At 37.3% G+C, this 20963-nt stretch overlaps 1 protein-coding gene across 8 annotated transcripts in view; it reads left to right on the forward strand.

The window, feature by feature from the left end:
• Positions 1-13477, forward strand: part of LOC149078793 (uncharacterized) — a 99346-nt gene extending 85869 nt beyond the window's left edge. For 6 of the 8 annotated variants that reach the window (XM_089240909.1, XM_089240911.1, XM_089240913.1 and 3 more), the window contains exons 10-11: positions 1463-1602; positions 8428-9655. In XM_089240909.1, coding sequence (XP_089097035.1) covers positions 1463-1602; positions 8428-8574 — 287 coding nt within the window. In that variant the 3' untranslated portion in view covers positions 8575-9655. Of the gene's footprint in view, positions 1-1462; positions 1603-8427 lie in introns of all 8 variants that reach the window. The other 2 variants (XM_089240907.1, XM_089240906.1) reach the window with 1 other exon arrangement.
• The last annotated feature ends 7486 nt before the right edge of the window (positions 13478-20963 follow it).

A 20963-nucleotide genomic window follows, 5' to 3' on the forward strand; every position in this document is an offset into this window, starting at 1 on the left:
CCCAAAAATTTACTTGGAAGAAAGACATGCTTTCCGTTTTAATCCTTTGAAACTGTGTCGGAAGCGTAATGCAAATTCTCACCATTGCATCAAATATTAAAAAAAGTATTTCCTTTTTGGGGGGCGACAAAATTCACCAAACAGCCAGCATCAATTCGGCCTTGTGACATCCAAAATTGGCTTGTATATGCTTTGACCACATTTCCCATTGAGTCTGTATGTCCCATTTGGAGTTGATGGCAATTTTTTTGTTGCCATGATTTGGAAAGCAGTAATAACAGGTAATTTTACCTACTGGTTGGTGATTATTTCCGACTTTGTGCGATGCCTTTGCACTATGTCACGTTTTTGCAAAAGGGGAAAATCTCTACCATTTTACTTTTAATAATGAAAAATCCCTACAGTGTTTTCCAAAAAATCCTTTTTAAATTCATTTTTATACAGAATTTGGATCTGTGTAAAGACCTCCCTAATTATAATTCTCCAAAGTTGGCAGCTATATTGGGCAAAATCTTTCAGTTGATTTATTTTAGAGACTAAAAGATGCAATTTTCAAGCTCAAATAAACCTGTTTTTTCCCAACATGTCCCGTCGCTTCTGCAAGTGTTAGAATAGGTAACTCTATTTGCTTTCTTATGTTTATGAATATTCCTGTTCATGAGTTTATTCTACGTGACTTTATATTCTCTGCTTCTTCACTAATGTGCACAACCATAAGGCAACCAGATTTCCCTCAAGTTGAACAGGTGTATGGGCATTGATTTGAAAATGGCAAAAATGATGCCAAGCTACATGGATGTTCAAAATAAATTAACAATTGAGAGATACGAATCTTCAACACATTTTACCATATAAGTGACTGGGATTTCAGCACTCCAGCTTTTAAACATTCCATTTATGTAGAGATTGCTGCTCTCACACACACACTTTCGTATGTTCTCAGTAGTGGCATTTGCTTTTTTGGCAGGTGCTAATGAAGTCATTTAAGAACAGATTAAGCTCCAGCTACCCACAGGTAGACAAAAGTTAGTGTATGGAATTGGTGATGTGAAAACATTGCTTCTTACTTATTGCTAAAAGCCGCAATAAAAAAAGTTTAAATTTTGTTTCTAATTTTTAATGTTGGCTAAATGTTATATTATGAGAAAACATCAGTGAACCATGGAATAAAGAAAAGTGACCAACATTTAAACATGATTCTGAGAAAGCACAATTTGCAAAGGACATATCTGAATCAAACTTTGAATTATCCAAAACATTAGGGGAAACGATTGAACTAAACAGGTAATTTTAAGATTAAATTGAATAAGAACCTCAAGGGAAATTCCTTAAATTTGAATTAACCAAGTTTGAATTAGCCAAGTTCACCTGTATTTATATAAATCTATCCAAAAAAATTATGCACATTTTAGATAATGCTATCTACAAAATTTATGTGAAACTTTTTGTTCTCTACATCCAGGTAGTAGTACTGAAGATAATGTGCCGCTGAAAAGGGACGGACCTCCAAGCAAACATGTATGTGCTGGATCTTTGCCTATAAGTGTTCCTGCTTGGTCAAGTTACTCGAGATATTCTATAGATGAGGATGAAGAAGATCATGTAAGTTTCAAAGAATTGAAATACGTTTTCAATATTGTAGGTCAGGGATATTGAATGAGGTATCGGAGGTATACTACTAATTTCAATATTTGAAAGTAATTACAGTAAAAAATCTGATATAATGAGTACAGCTTATAATGAGAATCTCGCTTATAACAAGTGATTGTCAAAGGCCTAATGTTAAAGATATAAAAAAGCATTCAGTTATAGCATTGTAAATTTTTTTTGAAAATGATGCTTCTTTTCTCTCATTTCAAGAAATAAACTAAAAGGATCGGATTATTATCGCTTATTATTAGGGCTGGGAACTGATTAAACTTTTCAACTAGTTAATCAAATTTTTAATCGCTTACTTGACTGATTAATCAAATTTTAATCTAATGTTTTTGTGACCAAAAAATATTAAAAATTGAAATATATTTTTATAGCATCTTTCATTGCGCTCGCCTATTTGGTAGATGTAAACAAATATAGGAATAGGTTAAAAAATTAAGGCTTCCCACTTCAAGCAATTTAATATGCTGAACATAATTGCCTAAACCTGTAATTTCTTTATTTTAATCTTGCCGTTTTTTGGAATGGTTGCTGTTTTGCTTGTTTTCCTATAAACTCCTCTCAAATTGTATTTGAGCTGATGCTTTCAATAATATGTTCATAACTCATAGTTTAAAAAATTGATTGCAGATGGTACCACTACACATAACAAGCATTACACAGAAACAAACTTCACGAAAGGTTCACTATACATACACACGCATTCCAACATGTACCAATTCGTTAGAAGTTCCGCAGAGGAATATGGATGAGGTGCATGTCTGGTTTAGTAGTAGTGGAGACAATACATTTTTGTCTTCTTTTAAAACTCTTTTGATATAGAACTTTCACAGCGACACCTACACTCCTATCACTCAATTTGAAACTGAAATCATCAGTTTTTATTGCAATTGATCAAAACATTGATTCAAATATTTTTAAATATGGTCGCTTATCCAAAATGTTCTGTATATAACATGATTTTTATGACATCTAATTGGTTTTTTCAAAAGAAATCAAGTTAAGTCACAAAATTTTATTAAAAATTTCAATTGAATTTTAATTGAGTTGATTAATTAAACTAAAATTTTTAACTGTGATTAACAATTGATCGATTAACCAACCCAATTGATAGGACCAGCCCTATTTATTACACACTCTTTGTAAACATACTCTGTGCTTAAGGGATCAAGTAAATGGACATTTTCTGTATATTATAAGGTGAATATTATGCAGAGACAAGGTGTTTCTTTCCGATTTCATCTCGGCGTAATATGCAGAAAATGTTTTTTTCCTTGATGTATTGGGCTGAGGAAAAGTTATCTCACTTTCTCTACCGCCCCACCTGTGGTGTCATTTGCTGAAGTTAAGGAAGGCTACTAATTCAGCACCTTGCACCACAGTGTATGAAATAAGGAAGGCAGGGTCATGTCTCCAGTGGTGTATAAGGTGGCACACTTCCTCAGTTTGTGCGAGAATCTGAATTCGATTCCAGCCAGAGACCAGATGGCGTTTCTTTCTGAGTTCACCTCTGCGTAATATCTGCAAAAATGTCTATTTCCTTGATGTATTTGGCTGAGAAAAAACCATATCATTCTCTATATATATTCTGCTGTATTTCTTGCAAGGAATCTATGCAGAAATGTCATATTTTACCCCCCCCCCACCTTTTCTTGTTTTTAAGCTTTATATATACACACAGGATATAGTGGAAATTTTGTTCTGTAACGAATCTATTTTCCCAGTATGGATATTTTTACTAACTCTCTGTGGCCTTACAGCACCTAATGCGTTTTGTTTGTTTATACGTTGTTAAAAGAAGTTGAGAAGAGAAAATCTATCTTCCAAGAGAAGAGAACGTGAGTTGGAATGTGGCTTCCATTCTGTACGGTTGTCTGTTTTGAGTGTGCTTCGAAATAAAGTCTTCTTCGTTAAGCTCCGTAGTTTCGTGTACCAATTGGACATCCCTCCTATATCAAGGGATTGGGGATATTCCGCCACCTCACGGAAAAGAGACGCACCTCCGACTCGACGTCCCCTTATAAAACTGGCGCCCAACGTCGTGGCTCGAACTCAAGGCAGTACGAAATGGACATTCGATCTCAACTGTGAGGTTCCTGGTAGCTCCTAAAATCGAAATGGCGTACTTGGCCAAAGGTAAGAAACGTGATTTGATCCTACTCGCTCTAGAATTAGGAGAGGAAGTTCCGAATGATTCGCGTGTAGTAGATCTCAAGCATATAATAACAAAGTCCTCCGGTTATGAGGAAGAATTCGTGAAAGCCCTGCTGGCTACTATTATCGGAGAAAGAGAGGGAGAAGAAGAACGAGCTAGAATAGCTGAGGAAAGAGAAAAGGAACAATCTAGGATCGCCGAAGAAAAGGAACAATCTAGGATCGCCGAAGAAAAGGAACGAGAACGTTCGTTTGAACTTGAAAAGATGCGGTTGCAGCTTGAGTTTCAACGTCTCTCGCAACCGGCAGAAGAGCCATCCGTCGCTCTCATCGATCAGCCCAAGTTCGACGTGAAGAGGTTGATCCCGAATTTCAATCCGAGTGAAGATGATATGTCGCTATTCCTAAAGTTGTTTGAAAGACAACTAAAATTCTTGAAAGTGGAGAAGGTGAACTGGGTTGCATATCTGCTGGGAGTTTTGCCGAATGAAGTTGCTAAACTCATTGCTCGAGAACCTGAAGATAAGGCTCATGATTACGACCACATCCGGGAGGTTCTCTTACGCCGTTTCAAGCTGAGTGCGGAAAGGTTTCGGCAGCTCTTTTCTACTCACAGAAAAGCACCTGGAAGTACCTGGAAGGACTATCACTTTGAGATCCAAAGTTACTTTGAAGGCTGGCTGTCCGAACTGAACATTGGAAACTTTGACGAGCTGAAAGATCTGATGATTTCGGATCAGATGAAGAAGAGGATCCCACCTGAAGTTAAAGAACATTTTCTGGATGTTTGGAGCGAGTGGACTACCCCTGAAGAGATCGTGGAGAAGCTGGATGCTTATGATAACCTTCGAAACAAAAAGAGCGAGATCCAATATGAGAGGAAGAGGTTGCAGTCAAAGCAACATGAACCCCTTAGGTCCCCAGTGCGACAAAGAGACTTTCATTCTAATCAACGTGCGAATCCGGAATCGGAAGATGCAGGACGTCATCCTGTCTTAAGATGTTATGGTTGTGGGGAACCTGGTGTTACCAAGTCCCGATGCCGAACGTGTAATCCTCCAACGGATAGACCAGGACCCAGTGTCAACGCTTTGGACTTATATAGTTTATCATCCCATCCTAATACGGAATCGAAAGATGACAGTAGCAGTCATATCCTAAGATGTTACGGGTGCGGAGAACCTGGTGTCGTCAAGTCCCGATGTCGAACGTGCAATCCTGCCACGAACACCCCAGAAGTTAGTGCCGACGAGTTGGACTTTTACAGTTTCTCAACTGAGAGACGTCAAAAAAATGCTATCGAAGTGATGATTTGTAACAGGCGCGGAGCAGTGTGTGCTGACACGGGTGCCACACATTCGGTGGCAGGGGAGAAGCTATATCATCTCCTACAAGAACATGGTTTGCCCTTTTCCCGCAAGACTATCGTTATGAGACTAGCCGATGGATATGCTCGTAGAGCCGAAGTCCTAACTACGACTGTGGACATTAACGTCCAAGGTAAAGTGATTCCCACCGAGATGATGGTGCTACCACAGGCCAGAGAAAACCGAACCCTTCTCGGTACCGACTTTCTCAGTGATGCTGGTATCGTCCTGGATGTTCAGCAAGGAAAGTGGTACTTCTCTGAAGCTCCTGAGAAGCGACATCCATTCGTCGAAGGCCCATCTGAAAGCAGTGCCCTCCTGGCACTACCTGCTGAGTCACAATCGTGTCGACTTCGTGAAGATAAAGGTACCCACCTTACTTCTCAGCAACGAGAACTTGATTCATCCCCGGCGGAGTTCAAGCGATGCTTCAAGCCAGGGGGAGGACCGATACCTTTCATCGAGCAGCGAGAACTTTATTCCTTCTCAGAAGAATCTCATAGATGTTCCAAGTTAGGGGGAGGAAGACCTTTCCTCAAGCACCAGATCAACAAGAGTGGTGATGACAGGGTATACCGCTGTAAAGGTGGCCCTGGAGAAGGCTACGAAAAGTGTCGTGTTTCAAATTCTCACTCGACCTCGCGAGGAAGGCATGCTTGCTATAACTGCGGTCGACGTGGACACGTTTCCCGAAGATGTTGGGATCTGATAGTGTGCTACCAGTGTAAAAATCGTGGTCATATTGCCCGTTACTGTCCAGGCAGCCACGCTGATAAGTTATCCAGCCCGATTGGTAAAGGAGCCAAGCAGTGTGAGCTGCTGAACTTCACTGTAGTGGAGAAGAGTTCACGGACTCTCCGCGAGTCCCAAAGTGGGAATGATGTTTTGGATAAGATCAGTGAAACCGTTGAATCTACTCAGGAAGCTGAAGATTTCCTGAACGGGAGGAAACAAGAACTCGTCTTGAATCCCGTGAAGCAGTACCGATTCCAAAGGGAGTTGACTCCATTACGAGATGCTGAGACCACAACCGTGGTTACCCGGACCCCAAGAGAGTGGCGTTCTTCAAAAGTGCATCCGAACCCTAGTCGACGTCCCCAGAACCGGTGTGACTCGAAAACTGAACTTCGACCTGAGACAAGAGTGTCAGCAGTTGCCTGGAGCTTCCCGTTCTGTTCGTCAGGAACTACTCCCAAATAAGAGATGGCTCTTACTGGCTCCTCGCCGAGACGTCGTCGGAGCCAGAGGGGGAGATTGTAACGAATCTATTTTCCCAGTATGGATATTTTTACTAACTCTCTTGTGGCCTTACAGCACCTAATGCGTTTTGTTTGTTTATACGTTATTAAAAGAAGTTGAGAAGAGAAAATCTATCTTCCAAGAGAAGAGAACGTGAGTTGGAATGTGGCTTCCATTCTGTACAGTTGTCTGTTTTGAGTGTGCTTCGAAATAAAGTCTTCTTCGTTAAGCTCCGTAGTTTCGTGTACCAATTGGACATCCCTCCTATATCAAGGGATTGGGGATATTCCGCCACCTCACGGAAAAGAGACGCACCTCCGACTCGACGTCCCCTTATAGTTCAACTTTCATTTCTCCCAATGACTAAAAGATCATAATCACTGCTAGAGGTAATTTGAAAAAATTTAACTTTTCGAGAGAAAAATGTTCATGCATACATAGAAGTGAGCAATGATTATAATAATTGATAATTGCAAATTTTTCAATTCGTTGGCTAAATTACTTTGAGAATACGAAATTCTATACCAAATGATCTTGAGAATCAATTGTTGTGGGACCAAAAACCAATTTCACAACTGCAATTCTGTTCAGTTGCTTATATAGTCTGTCGCAAAAGTATATGGCAATCACTTTTTTTGAATGACAAGCCAACCGTTCCACGTTTCTATCTCAAATTTTTTATGTATGAACCCCATGCAGTGAAGTTATTTCACAATATTCTTTAGTTGAATGTAATTTTTCTCAAGAAATGAATTAACAAAAATTAAAAACAGCCTGTCTCAAAAGTATATATACTTTACTTGAAAATACTTGCAAAGCAAGAGATCACAATATTTGCATATTGCCGAGGGGAGGGGGGGAATATGTCATGTGAATAGGATCAATGGAACGATTGATATTAGTTTTTTGTGAGGTCAGCAAAAGTCCAAAGATTATCGGAACATTCCCTGAACCTCTCTAATTCCAACCAGGAGCAGAAATAAGGGTCATAGTTGGTAGTTTCAACAGGTCAATGCTCCCTATTCCTACATCTACATCCACCAGTGTAAGGAAGTGGCGGGAGTTGGAATGGTCAGCTATAAGCCCAGACCTAAGTCTAATAGAAACCTTTGGGGGTCCCTTCATATTTATTCCCAATGTTATCAATTTTGAAGTAGCAAGTTATGTGAAGCTGATTTTTCTCTGGATTACGCTCTTATGAGTCCAAGGAAAGCCAAAGGCAGAGCCGTCATTTCAAATTTTTCCAGTCCCCCCCCCCCCCCCTAAATGACAGGCCTGGCCAAAGGTCAGTTTTTTACCAACAGCTCGGATGTCACAAATAATTTTTCAGCATGCCTGATCAAGTGTTTCAAACTATCTGTGGCAATAGCGCAGCTATAAATATTAAAATTATTCTTACGTCTATATACTTTTAAGACAGGCTGTTTTTAATTTTTGTTAATTGATTTCTTGAAAAAAAATCTGTTCAGCTGTTGTGAAATGACTTCAGCAGCATGGGGGTTCATTTATAAATAAATTTGAGATCGTTGTGTGGAAAGGTTTGTTTTATTCAAGAAAAATGATTATCTATAAACGTCGTCGTAGCGACCTCCACTTTATTGCTAACCTTGCTTAGCATCAAATTTTTCGGTGAACAAATCTTCCATATACACGTTAATTTTTTATTCTATATAATTCCAAACTTGTTATAGTGCCAGTAATCTGCGAGAAAAATGGAGGCATTACATCGGGGTTCAACTGTACTTCTGGGACAGTTTTATATTAGAATGAAATGATATAAAAACCATTTTAATGCAGATAAAGCAGCAATTTTCTGCAACTGATAACCTGACAGAGCAAAGAATTTGAAGTTGGTGTATGATGAGAAGTTTGTTATAACAATTTTCCTCGTGATTATTTGCTCTCGTTATAACAGACTTCTACTATATTCAGGAAAATAATTCATAAAGTTAATATTTGCTGAATTTAATATGCTGAACTGACTGATTTCTCAATTTTCCCCTCTTCTCAGGTTGTTCATCGTGATACGGAACATCTTGCTGCAAGTTTCCGAGCTCTTGCTGAAGGTGCGAGTGTGCATGATGGTACAGAAATCTTTGGAGATCTACCAAGGAGAAGACTTAATACTGGGGACCTTGTCAAATCTCGACCCATTTGAGATGACAAGATGCAGAGTTTACAGACCTCACTTCATAAAGAAAATATATGATATGGTGATATGGCGATAGCTGCTGTGTAAGGTGTATTATAGTCTTGGGCTGTGTGTGAATGTTTGTATGGAAATGGTTTTTTTTTCTTCTGTGCCATCGTAATGGATAAGTGTAACAGCTGATTAGCCATTGTTACTTGTTTTCTATATCATTTCTGATGGATTTTCACAGACTAATGACTGATGTCAGTAATCTGTCGGAAAAGAGGAAACACAAAAAATTGGGGAAAATTGCTTTTTGTTGTTGTGGTATATGTGTCCTTTTTCTTTTCCCGAATGGTGAAATGGTGTTTTTTTGTTCAGTACCATACTTGAATGCTTTTATCTTCTTTTTTTTTTTATCAGATAGTACCGGTTATTATATAGATATTAGCACATGAAATGGTATTTTAATATATTTATCGCTATTAACCTTGTGTTCTCTTTGTGATTGCAATAATAGAACTTGTTCTCTATAATAATGTTTTTTTATTTGTAAAATTCTATGCTTCTCTTTCTGTTTCGTTGTTTTATGATTGCATTTCAAAAGCAGGAAATGCTGAAATGCATATCTTTGAAATAATTTTTGAAAAATTAGGCTGCTTTCTATTTACTTACTGTATAGCTACATTTTTTTCTCTATTTTGGCTGCTAGTATACCAGATTTTTCATTAACAATCTAATAGCTTTTTTTTCCATTGTATAAAGGTTGATGGTTATGCTGCTATATGTCAATTTTGTTTAAAATTTAATCCTCAATATGTTTTACTTGATTGGATTCAATATCATGCGTGAATAACTAGTACGGTAAGACCTCAAACTCGGCCTCTTCGTGACCTAGGTAATTCCGGATTATAGAATTATGGATTGGGTGTTGTTTATATCCAAAGTTTTCATATCTAAAGCAATAATTTGATTCATATTTTCCTTTAAAAAAATTAATAAAGCAATTTGCACGTAGTAACAGTTTAGTAATGTGTAGTAAATTTAATTAAAATCATAATTTCTAATTTGCATACCATTACTTGTTATTCATGGGAAAAAAATCCTTATTTTTCAAAAAAAATTTGTAGTCATTGCTTGGATTCAAAAACATTCTTGTTTCTGAAGATCCTAAATGATAGATTCGCTAATTCCATGTTCTCCACGCAATATTCGCGCTGGTATTCCACATTAAAGTTTTTTCAAAAGTTCAACTCTTTCTCAAATATACATAAAACACTGTGTTTCCATTTCCACCTTGTGCCAGCCATGTCACTTGATGTTTTCGGCATGTTTGGAAATATACTCGCTCAGTGTTGACACTAACAATAAGTGGTACAAAAAAGAAATAAAAGGGCCGATGCGTTATAAAAATCTGAAGGAGAATTTAAGTGAAGGAAAATTGTATCATAGAAGTTCCCATTTGCAAAAAGGAAAAAAAAAATGGACTAAGTGTACAGATTTGGGAGGTCTTTTACCGTATATGAATCTTTGAAATGGTTTTTCGTAATTTCATATTGGATATGCATATCATCATGTATAGCTTGGATTATGCCTTTCATGTGCTTATCTATAGCTTAATGGATTTCTTTTGTGTATTGTTTATTGAATCATGCTAATGGTATAAATGTGCAAAGCAAAAAAAAGAAAAAAGAAAATTCCAACTTTCATGCTTGGCAGTATTTTTATCTTCTTTTTTTTCCGACCAAGGGAGTGAGAGTTGTCTAGTCTTATTCTGCTTAATCACCAAAATTGGCTGGTACAGCAGTCCAGTATATATGATCTCCACTTGAAAACTCAAGTAGCAATGCATGAATTGCGATTTAAAATTGTGTGTTATTCGGTGGTGGACTGGCCTGTACATTGATCATGGAAAGAAATATACTTGAACTTGACCAAGCTTTTGACAATAACTTTTTTTTCTAAATATTCAAAAGTAAATTTCATGAGAAAGAAAAACAAAGTTTAATGCTTTGTAGAAACTGTTATTGGATCAGTGTTTCTTAACTTTTCTGAATACAAGGACCAGTAAAATGGCTGAAACAATGTGGATGACTACTAACTTACAGCATGAATAGCTTGACCATATGACCCATATTTTACGGGACGTTCTTGTATTTTTGGCTGAATGTCTTTCCATATTTTGCTGTATTTAAGCTAATTTTCTGCATTTTTCCAATAAAATATTACCACCCTAGCAATGATAAATTTTTTTTGTGAAAAAATATTTTTGTTTACTGTGTGAATTGCAGTAGCCCTGTATATCCCCCCCCCCTCCCTCCAACCTTCAGCAATAATTTGAAATTTTGTCAAAAATTTAATTTTTTGGTGACAATCAGTGATATCCAGTATTTAAGATCACAATTTTCTGCATTTTCCAGATGAAATATATGGTCACCCCAAGTGTGTAAGTTTAACTTTTTGATTTGGCCAAATAAGGATAGCACCCCCAATATGAATTACATGCAATTAACTAATTTTTCATTCAATTGCAATTGAACTAGCAAGTCTGCCTGCAAACCACTTGACCATCTTCACAGCCCAGCTCTGGTCCACAGACAATAAGTTGAGAAACACTGGTGTATATATGATGGTCACTGATTGAGATATTAATGGATTTTTTTATTATTCGAATCAAAACTAACTCAGGATGGGGTATTGTAAATAGATTCTTAACTATCCTTAAGAATTATGGACAGTTGAGCATTGAAGCTAAATTGACTGGGGCTACTTAAAATCTGTATCAAAAGCTGGGATGTGCAAACTGAGCATTTGAGTGTTAATATGGTAATCCAAATATAAGAAAGTCTGTCGTCTGAATTATTAAATGGTAATTATTCTTTATAAGACTGCTTTTTAAAAAATGTCAGCGGAGAAACGAGAGGAAGATAATACCCAATGATTATTTTTTTTCATTAGAAATTTTCAGATTATTAAAATAGGCCAGTCCACCACTGTCGATACCCCTGGGCATTCTTTTTGACAAATTACACAAGAAACAAAAGAACAATCTCTTTGTAATTTTAAATCTCAAATGATTAATTTTTTTTTCAAAGCCAAAGTACACAAATTTAATTTTGTTGCATGCGAGTGATTAATTGTTTAGTTTGTTTTTAACGTGTTCTTGTTTTGTGAGCGTTTCTTTTTTTCACTCCTTTTTGTTTGTGATTACACGCAACTTATATATAGTAGGATTTTGTGATTATATGCAACTTTCAATGGTGCAAATGCTTAATGATGGATCAAATGACAAGGTTCGATTGATCAATATGAGAAATCATTCTTGGGGTATTGTATAACTGGTCAAGAGATCAGTTGTGATGGAGGCTTTGAAAGACTTATTGTATTTTCGCATTTTATGCCTTCATTTTTCTCTTCAAAAAATGAGATTCTAATCAGGATTAGAGGCAGTGTGTGTGAAACCTTATTGCCTAATGTCTTCCACCTGCTTTGAGAAAGCATCAATTCTCCCAGTTTCGTTTCCGAAAACTTCATATCAGTTTAAAATCAATTTCTTCCACTGTATTGATATAATTTTAGTCATTCCCAGTATCATAATAAATATCAAAATTAAATAGCACTTTACTATACAACAAGAAATGTGATACATTTGCATCTAGTTGGGGAAATTTAATAAGAAAAATTTTATGAGATGGTGTATAATATTTTTGGAGCAATTCTGGATAATCTATACTTTTTAGAGGTAACATTTTTTTTCAAGTAAAATTACTTTACAGACACTTATGGGAAAAACGGTATGTAATGTAAAATTACTTTTCTACTACAAGTTCTTTTATTTACAAAAATTAGGCAATTGGAAAAGATTCAACGATAGTTATCTATCCCATTGTAAAAAAAAAAAAAATCTGATTTCTTTAAATTGTGTCACAGAAATTCATTTTCCCCTTGTTAATTAATGAGTACACCGTCCAAAAAACGTAAGAAACCAGTTACATATTCTAGTCCAGTGATTTCTGTGAAAGAAGTCCATGTATACTCTCTAGTAATTCTGTATCAAAACTTTATATATGAGCTTCAATGAAAATTTCTTAAAATCATAGATTTTTTTCCTCGATTTTATTATTGAAATCTTGTCATTAATATTTTTTCTTTAACTGAAATTTAATCTTCAAAGAAGTCTTGTTATCGTGCCATGATATTTTCTTGAAGTAAATTTTATTTAGCAGTAGATTTTCTATAGCATTTGAATTGTAAATCCCCTTTAAATAAAACATTCCAATCAAGACCAATTTGTAAGATTGTAATAACCTTTGTTTTATATATAAAAAATGTTTGATAGAAAATTGCTTGATGTTTCCAAATTTCTGTCCATATTTGAAACATGTTAAAAAAAATTACTTCAAAACAATAAGATGAGGTCTTAAAAAAAATGTTCTAGTGAGTGATTATTAAGCGCTTTGAGTGTGAGCGTTTCATGTATTAGCATATGTGTGTATATATTTTTTTTGCTTTGCAATAGATCTTATTATCCTCGATTATTGTTCATTTATTAATAATTCAAATTGTTGGAATTGTTTTGGATATTTGTATACAAAGTACCTGAAAATTTAAACCTTCCCCCCTCTCCTTGTCCAAGCCAGTGTACGAAAATGTAAATGAAATCTTGTCTTCTATAACGTCGAATCCATTTGATATTGGAACTTGTATTTACAACGCACAAACAAACAAATCGTGAGCCAAATTTTCCCTTCTGTTTTCCTGCTTAGGTTCTTCCATACACTGTAAGAACAAAATAATTTGTTCTAGTTTTCAAATAAACCCAATATGGTACGATAATTTTCATAGAAGACCAGTGTTTTTTGTACATTTGCAAGTTCGACCGATTAACTGTTTTTACTGTGGTTATCGAATAAAATTTTCATGTGATATATCTACTTTGTCTGGTTTTTTTTTCTCTATTACACAGTGTGCATAACAAATGGGGGTATGGAATTTTAATGACGAACCGTTGGTCCTAGAGGTATACTTTCAATTAAAAAAAGTTTCCAAATACCCAGTATAGTACTCAGATGTGCCATTCTTGTTTCAAAGGATTGCATAGTTATTAAAATACAAAAATTAACTTTTTATTCCGTGCACCCAAAAAAACCAGTTAGAAAGGTGTTGCCCGTCTCTTGATGCCAACAACAAAAAATTCACTTTCTGAATGAAATATTCACTGAGAAATTCGGAAGTTGAGGAAAAAACAGCGTTAAATGCGGGTAAAATCATTTTTCTTTTCTGCATTTAAAGTTTTTTCCCAACTTTTCTCCGAGTCACTCTTCCGATCGTTCACTCAATCTAGGTCACTGTTTTCATCCTTCGCTCACCAGGTCATTCCTTTGGTCAAATTCTTGCCCACTCTGTAGGTTAGTCACCCAAGAGGGCCTGGATTTCTTTTAAACGACACTATCTCGTTATAATTAAAAACAAAAAACAGCTTTGCGAGTATCAGTAACAAGAAAGTTTTCGTTTTTAAAAGGTTTAAGAGTTCCATGGCGTTTGATCATATGGAACCCCAAAAAAGATGTCACGAAACCCTAGGGTTCAGTGGAACTCCAGTAGGAAACCCCCGCTTTTTAAAACAAGTTTGAGTCATTTTATCTCAGCTGGGGTAGCAGCAGGCGAACTTACCGTGTTTTGTTCGTTCTAAATAAAAGACCGTTACTGTCCGAAATTTTTTGTTTTCGCTTGCCCAGTTAATGGGAGAAGGAAAAACAAGAAGTGGAACGTAATAGAAACGCCAATAATGAAGCCAATTATTGGCTACAATCAATTTCAAATCCACCACCGACTAGTTATTTTATTTAAGCATCGTAACGTGAGATTTCAGACCACTTTTGACCTCATTCCTATAGAAGATTTGTGAATTGCCTGCAGGCCCACAACTGGGGGGGGGGGGGGGAGCAAGCGGGTATAGTGCCCGCAGGCACCGGACTAAAGGGCACAAATTTCGCCCTTTAACCTCTTATTAAACATTACAAGGGGGCGCGCCAAAATCCGTGCTTGCCTCGGTTAACCATTACCTCCTAAAGGTTCTAGAAGGTAATGGGCTAACCAAGCAACTAGTTGCGGACCTGATTGCCCACCCCCTCCTAACCAGATCATGGCCCGCCACTCTCTCAATGAAAAGATTTTAGCAGGTGCTCGAGGAAAACCTGGGCCATATTGGGAGTTCATATATGTGTTGTGAACTTGACGTGAAAGTTTGTTTTTGTGTAATGCTTGTTATGTGCAGTGCTGTCAACTGCCGTCAATTTTTCTATGACTGAAGTATGATGATTGAACAATGATATCGTTGTAGGTCTCTTGCTCTCTGTGGCGAGACTTTTTAACGGGGAGATAGGCTCGGATTCGTGCCTTGAAGTCAGGAACCACAGAAAACCATCTTCAGCCGACCACCATTGCAGAAACGGTGGGGTTCAAGTTGCCCACTAGTAGGGTTACCAGGTTTGAAAATTAAGAAAGGAGAACGCCTACGCGCTTCCCTTGGTAATGTCGCTTTTCCAATTTTTCACAACAGATGGTACCGTTATTGTGATACACTGATTAAAAAAAATCCCCAGTTTGATCATTTTTGTCGCACCGCGGTCATTTTCTGCACACGGCAACTAATTAGACCGGGACCTACAATTTATTGCCGATTCCGCACGGCAGCATTATTTTTATACTCGTCGAGAGGTAGGTGCGCTAACCCCTTGATGTGGGACTCCTTGCGGTAGTAACCTTTTTCTGTGGTCATCCCATATATACGGGTCGACTGGCAATTTTCAAGCTAAAGTACTTTTTATTTTAGCCTGGGTGGAGTTTATGTACGAGTAGATGTATATTCATACAAACGTATTTGTAAAAAAAAGGGTTATTCTTCCAATGTACGTATGTACGCGACTAATTTGAATTGAATGCAAATTTATTTCGAAATGATGCGAACATGAACAGTAGTGAACTTTCTAAAATTTTATGATTCAAAAGTTTTCTGTCTTTCTTACTTCCATAGTTGTGATAAAAAACTTCCAGAATTTATGACCAGATAGCGCTATAACACGTCTCATCTTGTAGCGCGTAGTCAATTTATTATGCTATTTTTGTGGCTCTAGCTATTCTCCCTGAAAAACTACAGCCGTTAACATGAAAATTATCATGTTCGTTTCTTTAAATTCTTCTTTAAATATTTACGCTTTTGCTCCCGGGTATCCCGAAATGATTCCAAGAGGTTGGAATTGATTGTGAGAGGCTGTGAAGTCTTTAAAGTGCTCATAACTCGTGAACTACTGTGTTTAGAACGTTATACTACGGGGTGAACTTCTATATATACCAAATCAACCGCGTGCTGCATGATGAGATGTTTTATAGCGACCGCTGGTGGTAAATTCCAGGACTTTCTTTCCATTACGAAAAGAAATAAGCTATTTAGAGAAAAAAAATCAATTAAAACATTGCTAAACATCCTTTAATTAATACGAAACCGTATGCGGTTTTACTGTTTCATGCATACTGACAGCAAAAATCAATATTCTTTTTCGTGATTAGAGCTTATAATATTGAAATAGTGATAACAGATACAAAAAGGCAAAATGTCGAACGCTGCCGTTCGGAATCGGCAATAAATTGTAGGTCCCGTTATCACAGCCATCGTGTGTAGAAAATCGCCAAATGATAACAGATATCGAAATTTTCGACTCAACACAATATACAGTGGAACTTGGTTGATTCGAATTTTCGATAATTCACACTTTTATGAACCCACTTTGAGGAGTTTTCTACCAAATTTAATGTTAAAATTTCTTGTTTAATTCGAATTTTTTTTCAAATGTTTTAGATAATTCGAAGTTGGAGGGGAATAAATCATGATTTTTGTATGAGAAAGTTTAGTTTTGGATAATTTCTATAAAAAGTCAGACTTTGCTTCTTTCGACCAAGTTTTTAAACAACAAATCTTTAAAGACAAATACATCATATTGTTTAAAAATATGATTCCGACGAAATTTCGGCGTACTATGGATGCTGTATTTTCGATCTTGACTTTTGATTCGAACTGCCATATTAACATTCTGTTTGCTGAGCAACGTGTAAAGAAATGTGGAGCCGGTCCTGGAGAGAAACCCAGGTTTTATGACAGACTTTCGATAAAAATCGAGTAATCTTTTCTTCGAAAACGGCACCCCCTGTACGCTAAAACGTACGCCAAGATTCAATTTGCTTTTCGCATTATTGTAACTCAATTCGAAAAAAAAAAAGTTGTCATGAGTGAGCTATTTCAAAAGAAAAGCGAAAGAGTGAGCTACCTTTTTCTCAAATTTGAATTGTTAGTATAGGAAAATACCAAAATATTAATTTGTAAAGTTGAAATTTTGTTTTGGTGTTGTTTTTTTATGATAATTTAATGTCCATTTTAACACTGTTTAGCTGGAGTGCATCGAGAATGTGGTGTGGACCACTGGGTAAGAATTGTGTTGTTCATGTATAGGATGTTTTAATTTATTATTTGTCATTTTTTTAAAAATTCCCTGTAATTTTTTTAATTTTGTATGTATTTTTCTCATGCTTCATTTTGGCTAAAACCTGGAGCTCTGTATATTTTCAAATATTGTATTTCTTCAATGTATTTTTTTACTCATTTTTCATTCCATTTTTTTCGTCCAACATGTTTTTGAGAAGGCGAGGAACAAGGGTTGGCATTTTCAATGCAATCAGGCAAAGCCACTTTTCAGAAACGCCTACTCTTTTCGAACCATGCATGGGGGGGGGGGGGTCCCCCCCCCTTAACGACGACCCACTGCATAGGTTCTATATTTCACTCTCGTATAAACTCTATCTTGTATTCTTTTTTTAACCGTCACTTATGTCAATTTTCACAATAGATGACACCACTGTCCGGGCCGTCTTAAGAGTATCATGGGCCCCCGGGCCAATTGATTTTTCTGAGGCCCTACCGAACGAATTCTCGAAAATTTCAACCAGATCTCATTTTTGTGAGGCTCCTCTTCGCTTGAGGCCCCCGGGCCGCGCCCGGATGGGCCTTAAGACGGCACTGACCACTGTTCCAACCAATAAAACCAGCCACGACAATCATTTTTCCCAACTCAAAAACAAGAACTGCTAAAAAAAGCAGAGACAAAAAAAAAAAATTCTGGGAATTTCAACGGCTATTGGCGAATATGTGTGGTGGGAGGAAAAAAAACAAAAACACTCATATCAATGAAGAAATATGTGTTTCAAAGTGGGAGAAAAATTTTCCCCAGAAAAAAAAACGAAAATAATTCTGGAAACCTGAAAAGCGGAGGACAAAAAAAAACGAATTTTCCGAAACGTAGGAGGACGCTTGAAATGACATCAAAAAGGGGGACAGTTGGTAACCCTACGTTAGGGGCCGCACATACACTCGGAACACGCATTCCGGCATGAGCCAATTCGTTAGAAATTCCGTAGAGGAATGTGTACTAGGTGCATGCATGTACGGCTAAGTAGTACTGTCGAATCTCATTTATAACGAACTCCAAGAGACCGGAGAAATCACTTCATAATAATGAAATTTCGTTATAAAGGAATCCTGTGGGTTTTAGCATTATTCCTACGCAGTGCCGTCTTAACGCATGGGCTCACCCGGGGACCTCACAAAAATGAAATGTGGTTGAAATATTGGAGAATTTGCCTTGTAGGGCCTCAGTAAAATCACTTGGCCGGGGACCCACGATGCTCTTAAGACGACCCTGTTCCTACGTAAACTTATCTGGGGGAGGGGATTAGAAAAGTGTTCGTTAAAACGAGATTTTCGATATAACGGTATTCGTTAAAACGGGATTTGACTGCAGTAGTCATTATGCGGATCTAGGCACCACCACACTAAAAATATCTTAAATTAAGATAATTCGAACTTTTTACCAGAGACTTTGGACCTCGAATTAACCAAGTTCGACTGCAGTGAAGAAAAGGTTGAGAGAGATAGAGAGAGAGACGAACACACACACAATGATAAGCTAGCAATGCGGGTATAAGTTAGAAAAGAAAACTTCTTAAAATTCTCGAAAATTCCCTTAATAAGAAGTTCCTAAAATTTAAAAATTTTCTAACTGGCAGTTAAAACTTTTTGACGGCTTAAAACACCCCAACTTGAACAATGTCGGTATCACTTTTGAATTGGCGTTATTAATATCACCATATGAAATGCATTTACAAGCATTTATTCGGCAGCAAAAAATTCCAATTGATTAGATGATGAATAAAATTTAGTTGGCTGTTTCACCCTGTAAAGTAGCTTCTTTCACAACACTTTGCACAATACACAGAAAATAGTTTCACAGAAACTTCATTAACACTTTCGGAGGGTAGGTACCCATGTTATCAAGCAGCCTCAAAAGAACAAAAACTAATGAGGAGTTTAAAAATATATTGAAGGTGATTTTGAGTGTGAAATAATAAAAATTATTTGCAACAGTTTTACCATCTCCTCAAAAAATATCGTCATGAGGGCATGGGGGGGGGGGGGATATATCGTAGTAAAGGATATCGATGTATCGATAGGCATTTAACACTAGACTATAGGCAATTCCAAACAAGATTAAAAAAAATATCATTGTAGAGGGGTTTATCGCTATATCGAATATCGCTGTAGCGAGGTTTCACTGTATGTACCAGTTTCCGGCCCGCGAATGGCAGAAATACTGAATATCAGGCCCGAAGACTGTGAAAAGGTTGTGCACCCCCCTACAGTAAATGGTGGCGTTATGTTCTTACGGTGCAAGTCATCATACCAGTGTATGGTGAATTGCTCTAGAATAAAAAGGAAAATATATGAAATAGAAAATTTCAGATTTTGTCAAGAAAGCAATTGTGACAGCCACAGTTCAGATGACAAGAGCATAAAGTCAAAAATAAATTCTGGAACTGATGAGAAGGGAATTATTGGGACACTTGCCAGGACACTTGAGTGTGTGTGTGTGTGTGTGTGTGTCTTGTACGCGTTTTATTTTATTCTTCGGGACAGAGAAAGAGAACATTCACATTAAAAAGGGACGCATGAGCTGCGAACGGAAGAAAATGGTTTATTTTGACTGTGTCATTTTTGCTGATGCGTTGAAAACGTCTTCACTCTAGGAAAACGACTTCGAATCTCGGTGTAGATCTGATTCAGGAAGGATAAATTGGATGACTGTCATTTGCAATGACATATCGTCTGTACTCAGGAGCGTACGTAGAATCTACCTTTCGGTGGAGGGGGGGGGGACACATTGATTAGAGCAGCGGAGCCCTTTGGGCTCCATATGCACTTCCCAGGGGCTCCGTGGCCACTCGAGGATAATAAAACAATACAATAAGTTTGATAAACAAACAAAAGAAAAGGGGCCTAAAGGGTACCGCCATATAAATAATATACTAAAAAGGGCTCCTCGACTTAAACAGGGCTCCGCCATAGAAATTATACACTGAAAAGGGCTCTGCGAGTCAGAAAAGGTTGAGAACCGCTGGATTAGAACTTTCGAGAGGGTCAAACGAGAGTCTTTCAGAGATACTTTGAAATGCTCAGCATGAAAAAGCATTTTAAGGGGACGTTCTACGATTCCAGCGTCGTAACGCGGGGTAGGGAAAGGTAATGAAATGTTTCTATCCGACACAAACCGCAGAATCCTTGAAGCAACCACAAATATCGGAAGTATTCAAACCAAATAGGCTTGGTGGGCAGAAAAAATTCAGAGATTGTCTTGCTGTTGCTTTTCTTTCTTTTTTTCAAACCGAGCACAACTCAGTTCTATAGCCATGGGCAATTTACTACCTAGTGAGTTATGCGGAAGTGTAAGTGTGCGTAACTAACCGTCTGAGAGTGTATCTAGTGTTGTATTAGATTTTTCAGTGCTGCTATCTATATTTCAGAAGTAAAGTGAGTAAAGTGTAATGATTGAATATTTGTACCCTTTGTAGAATTGTTGCTCTCTCTCTATGGCGAAACTTTTTAACGGAGAAATCGGCTCGCATTCGCGCCTTGTAGTTGAGAACCATAGAAAACCTACTTCAACCAACCACCACTGTGGAGCGATTGGGTTCAAACCGGGGACCTCGCGATGCGAGTCCGTCACTATGAACACCACAGCGGCGAAACATCTGTCATTGATGGGATCTGACAGAGGCTGTTGTCTGAAGCATTTTGCGGTTTGTGTCGGACAGAGACATTTCGTTGCCTTTCCTTAGCCCGCGTGACGACGCTGGAATCGTAGAACGTCCCCTTTAAATTACCTTAAACACGGGCTACTTTTGCCCTGGGGTGTTACTTTATCCGAAAACGAAAAAAAAAAAAAAAAGATTAAAACAGGCGTGCCACAAGCTGATTGCTACAAGGTTCGCATAGCAGCTGAAGATTCCGCCAGGGCGTAGCACTAGTTAGG

The sequence above is a fragment of the Pholcus phalangioides genome, unplaced genomic scaffold (genome assembly GCF_987345545.1).
Source record: "Pholcus phalangioides strain wild (caught in Gottingen) unplaced genomic scaffold, Ppha-v1.0 ptg000013l_1, whole genome shotgun sequence".
NCBI classification, from domain to species: Eukaryota; Metazoa; Arthropoda; class Arachnida; order Araneae; family Pholcidae; genus Pholcus; species Pholcus phalangioides.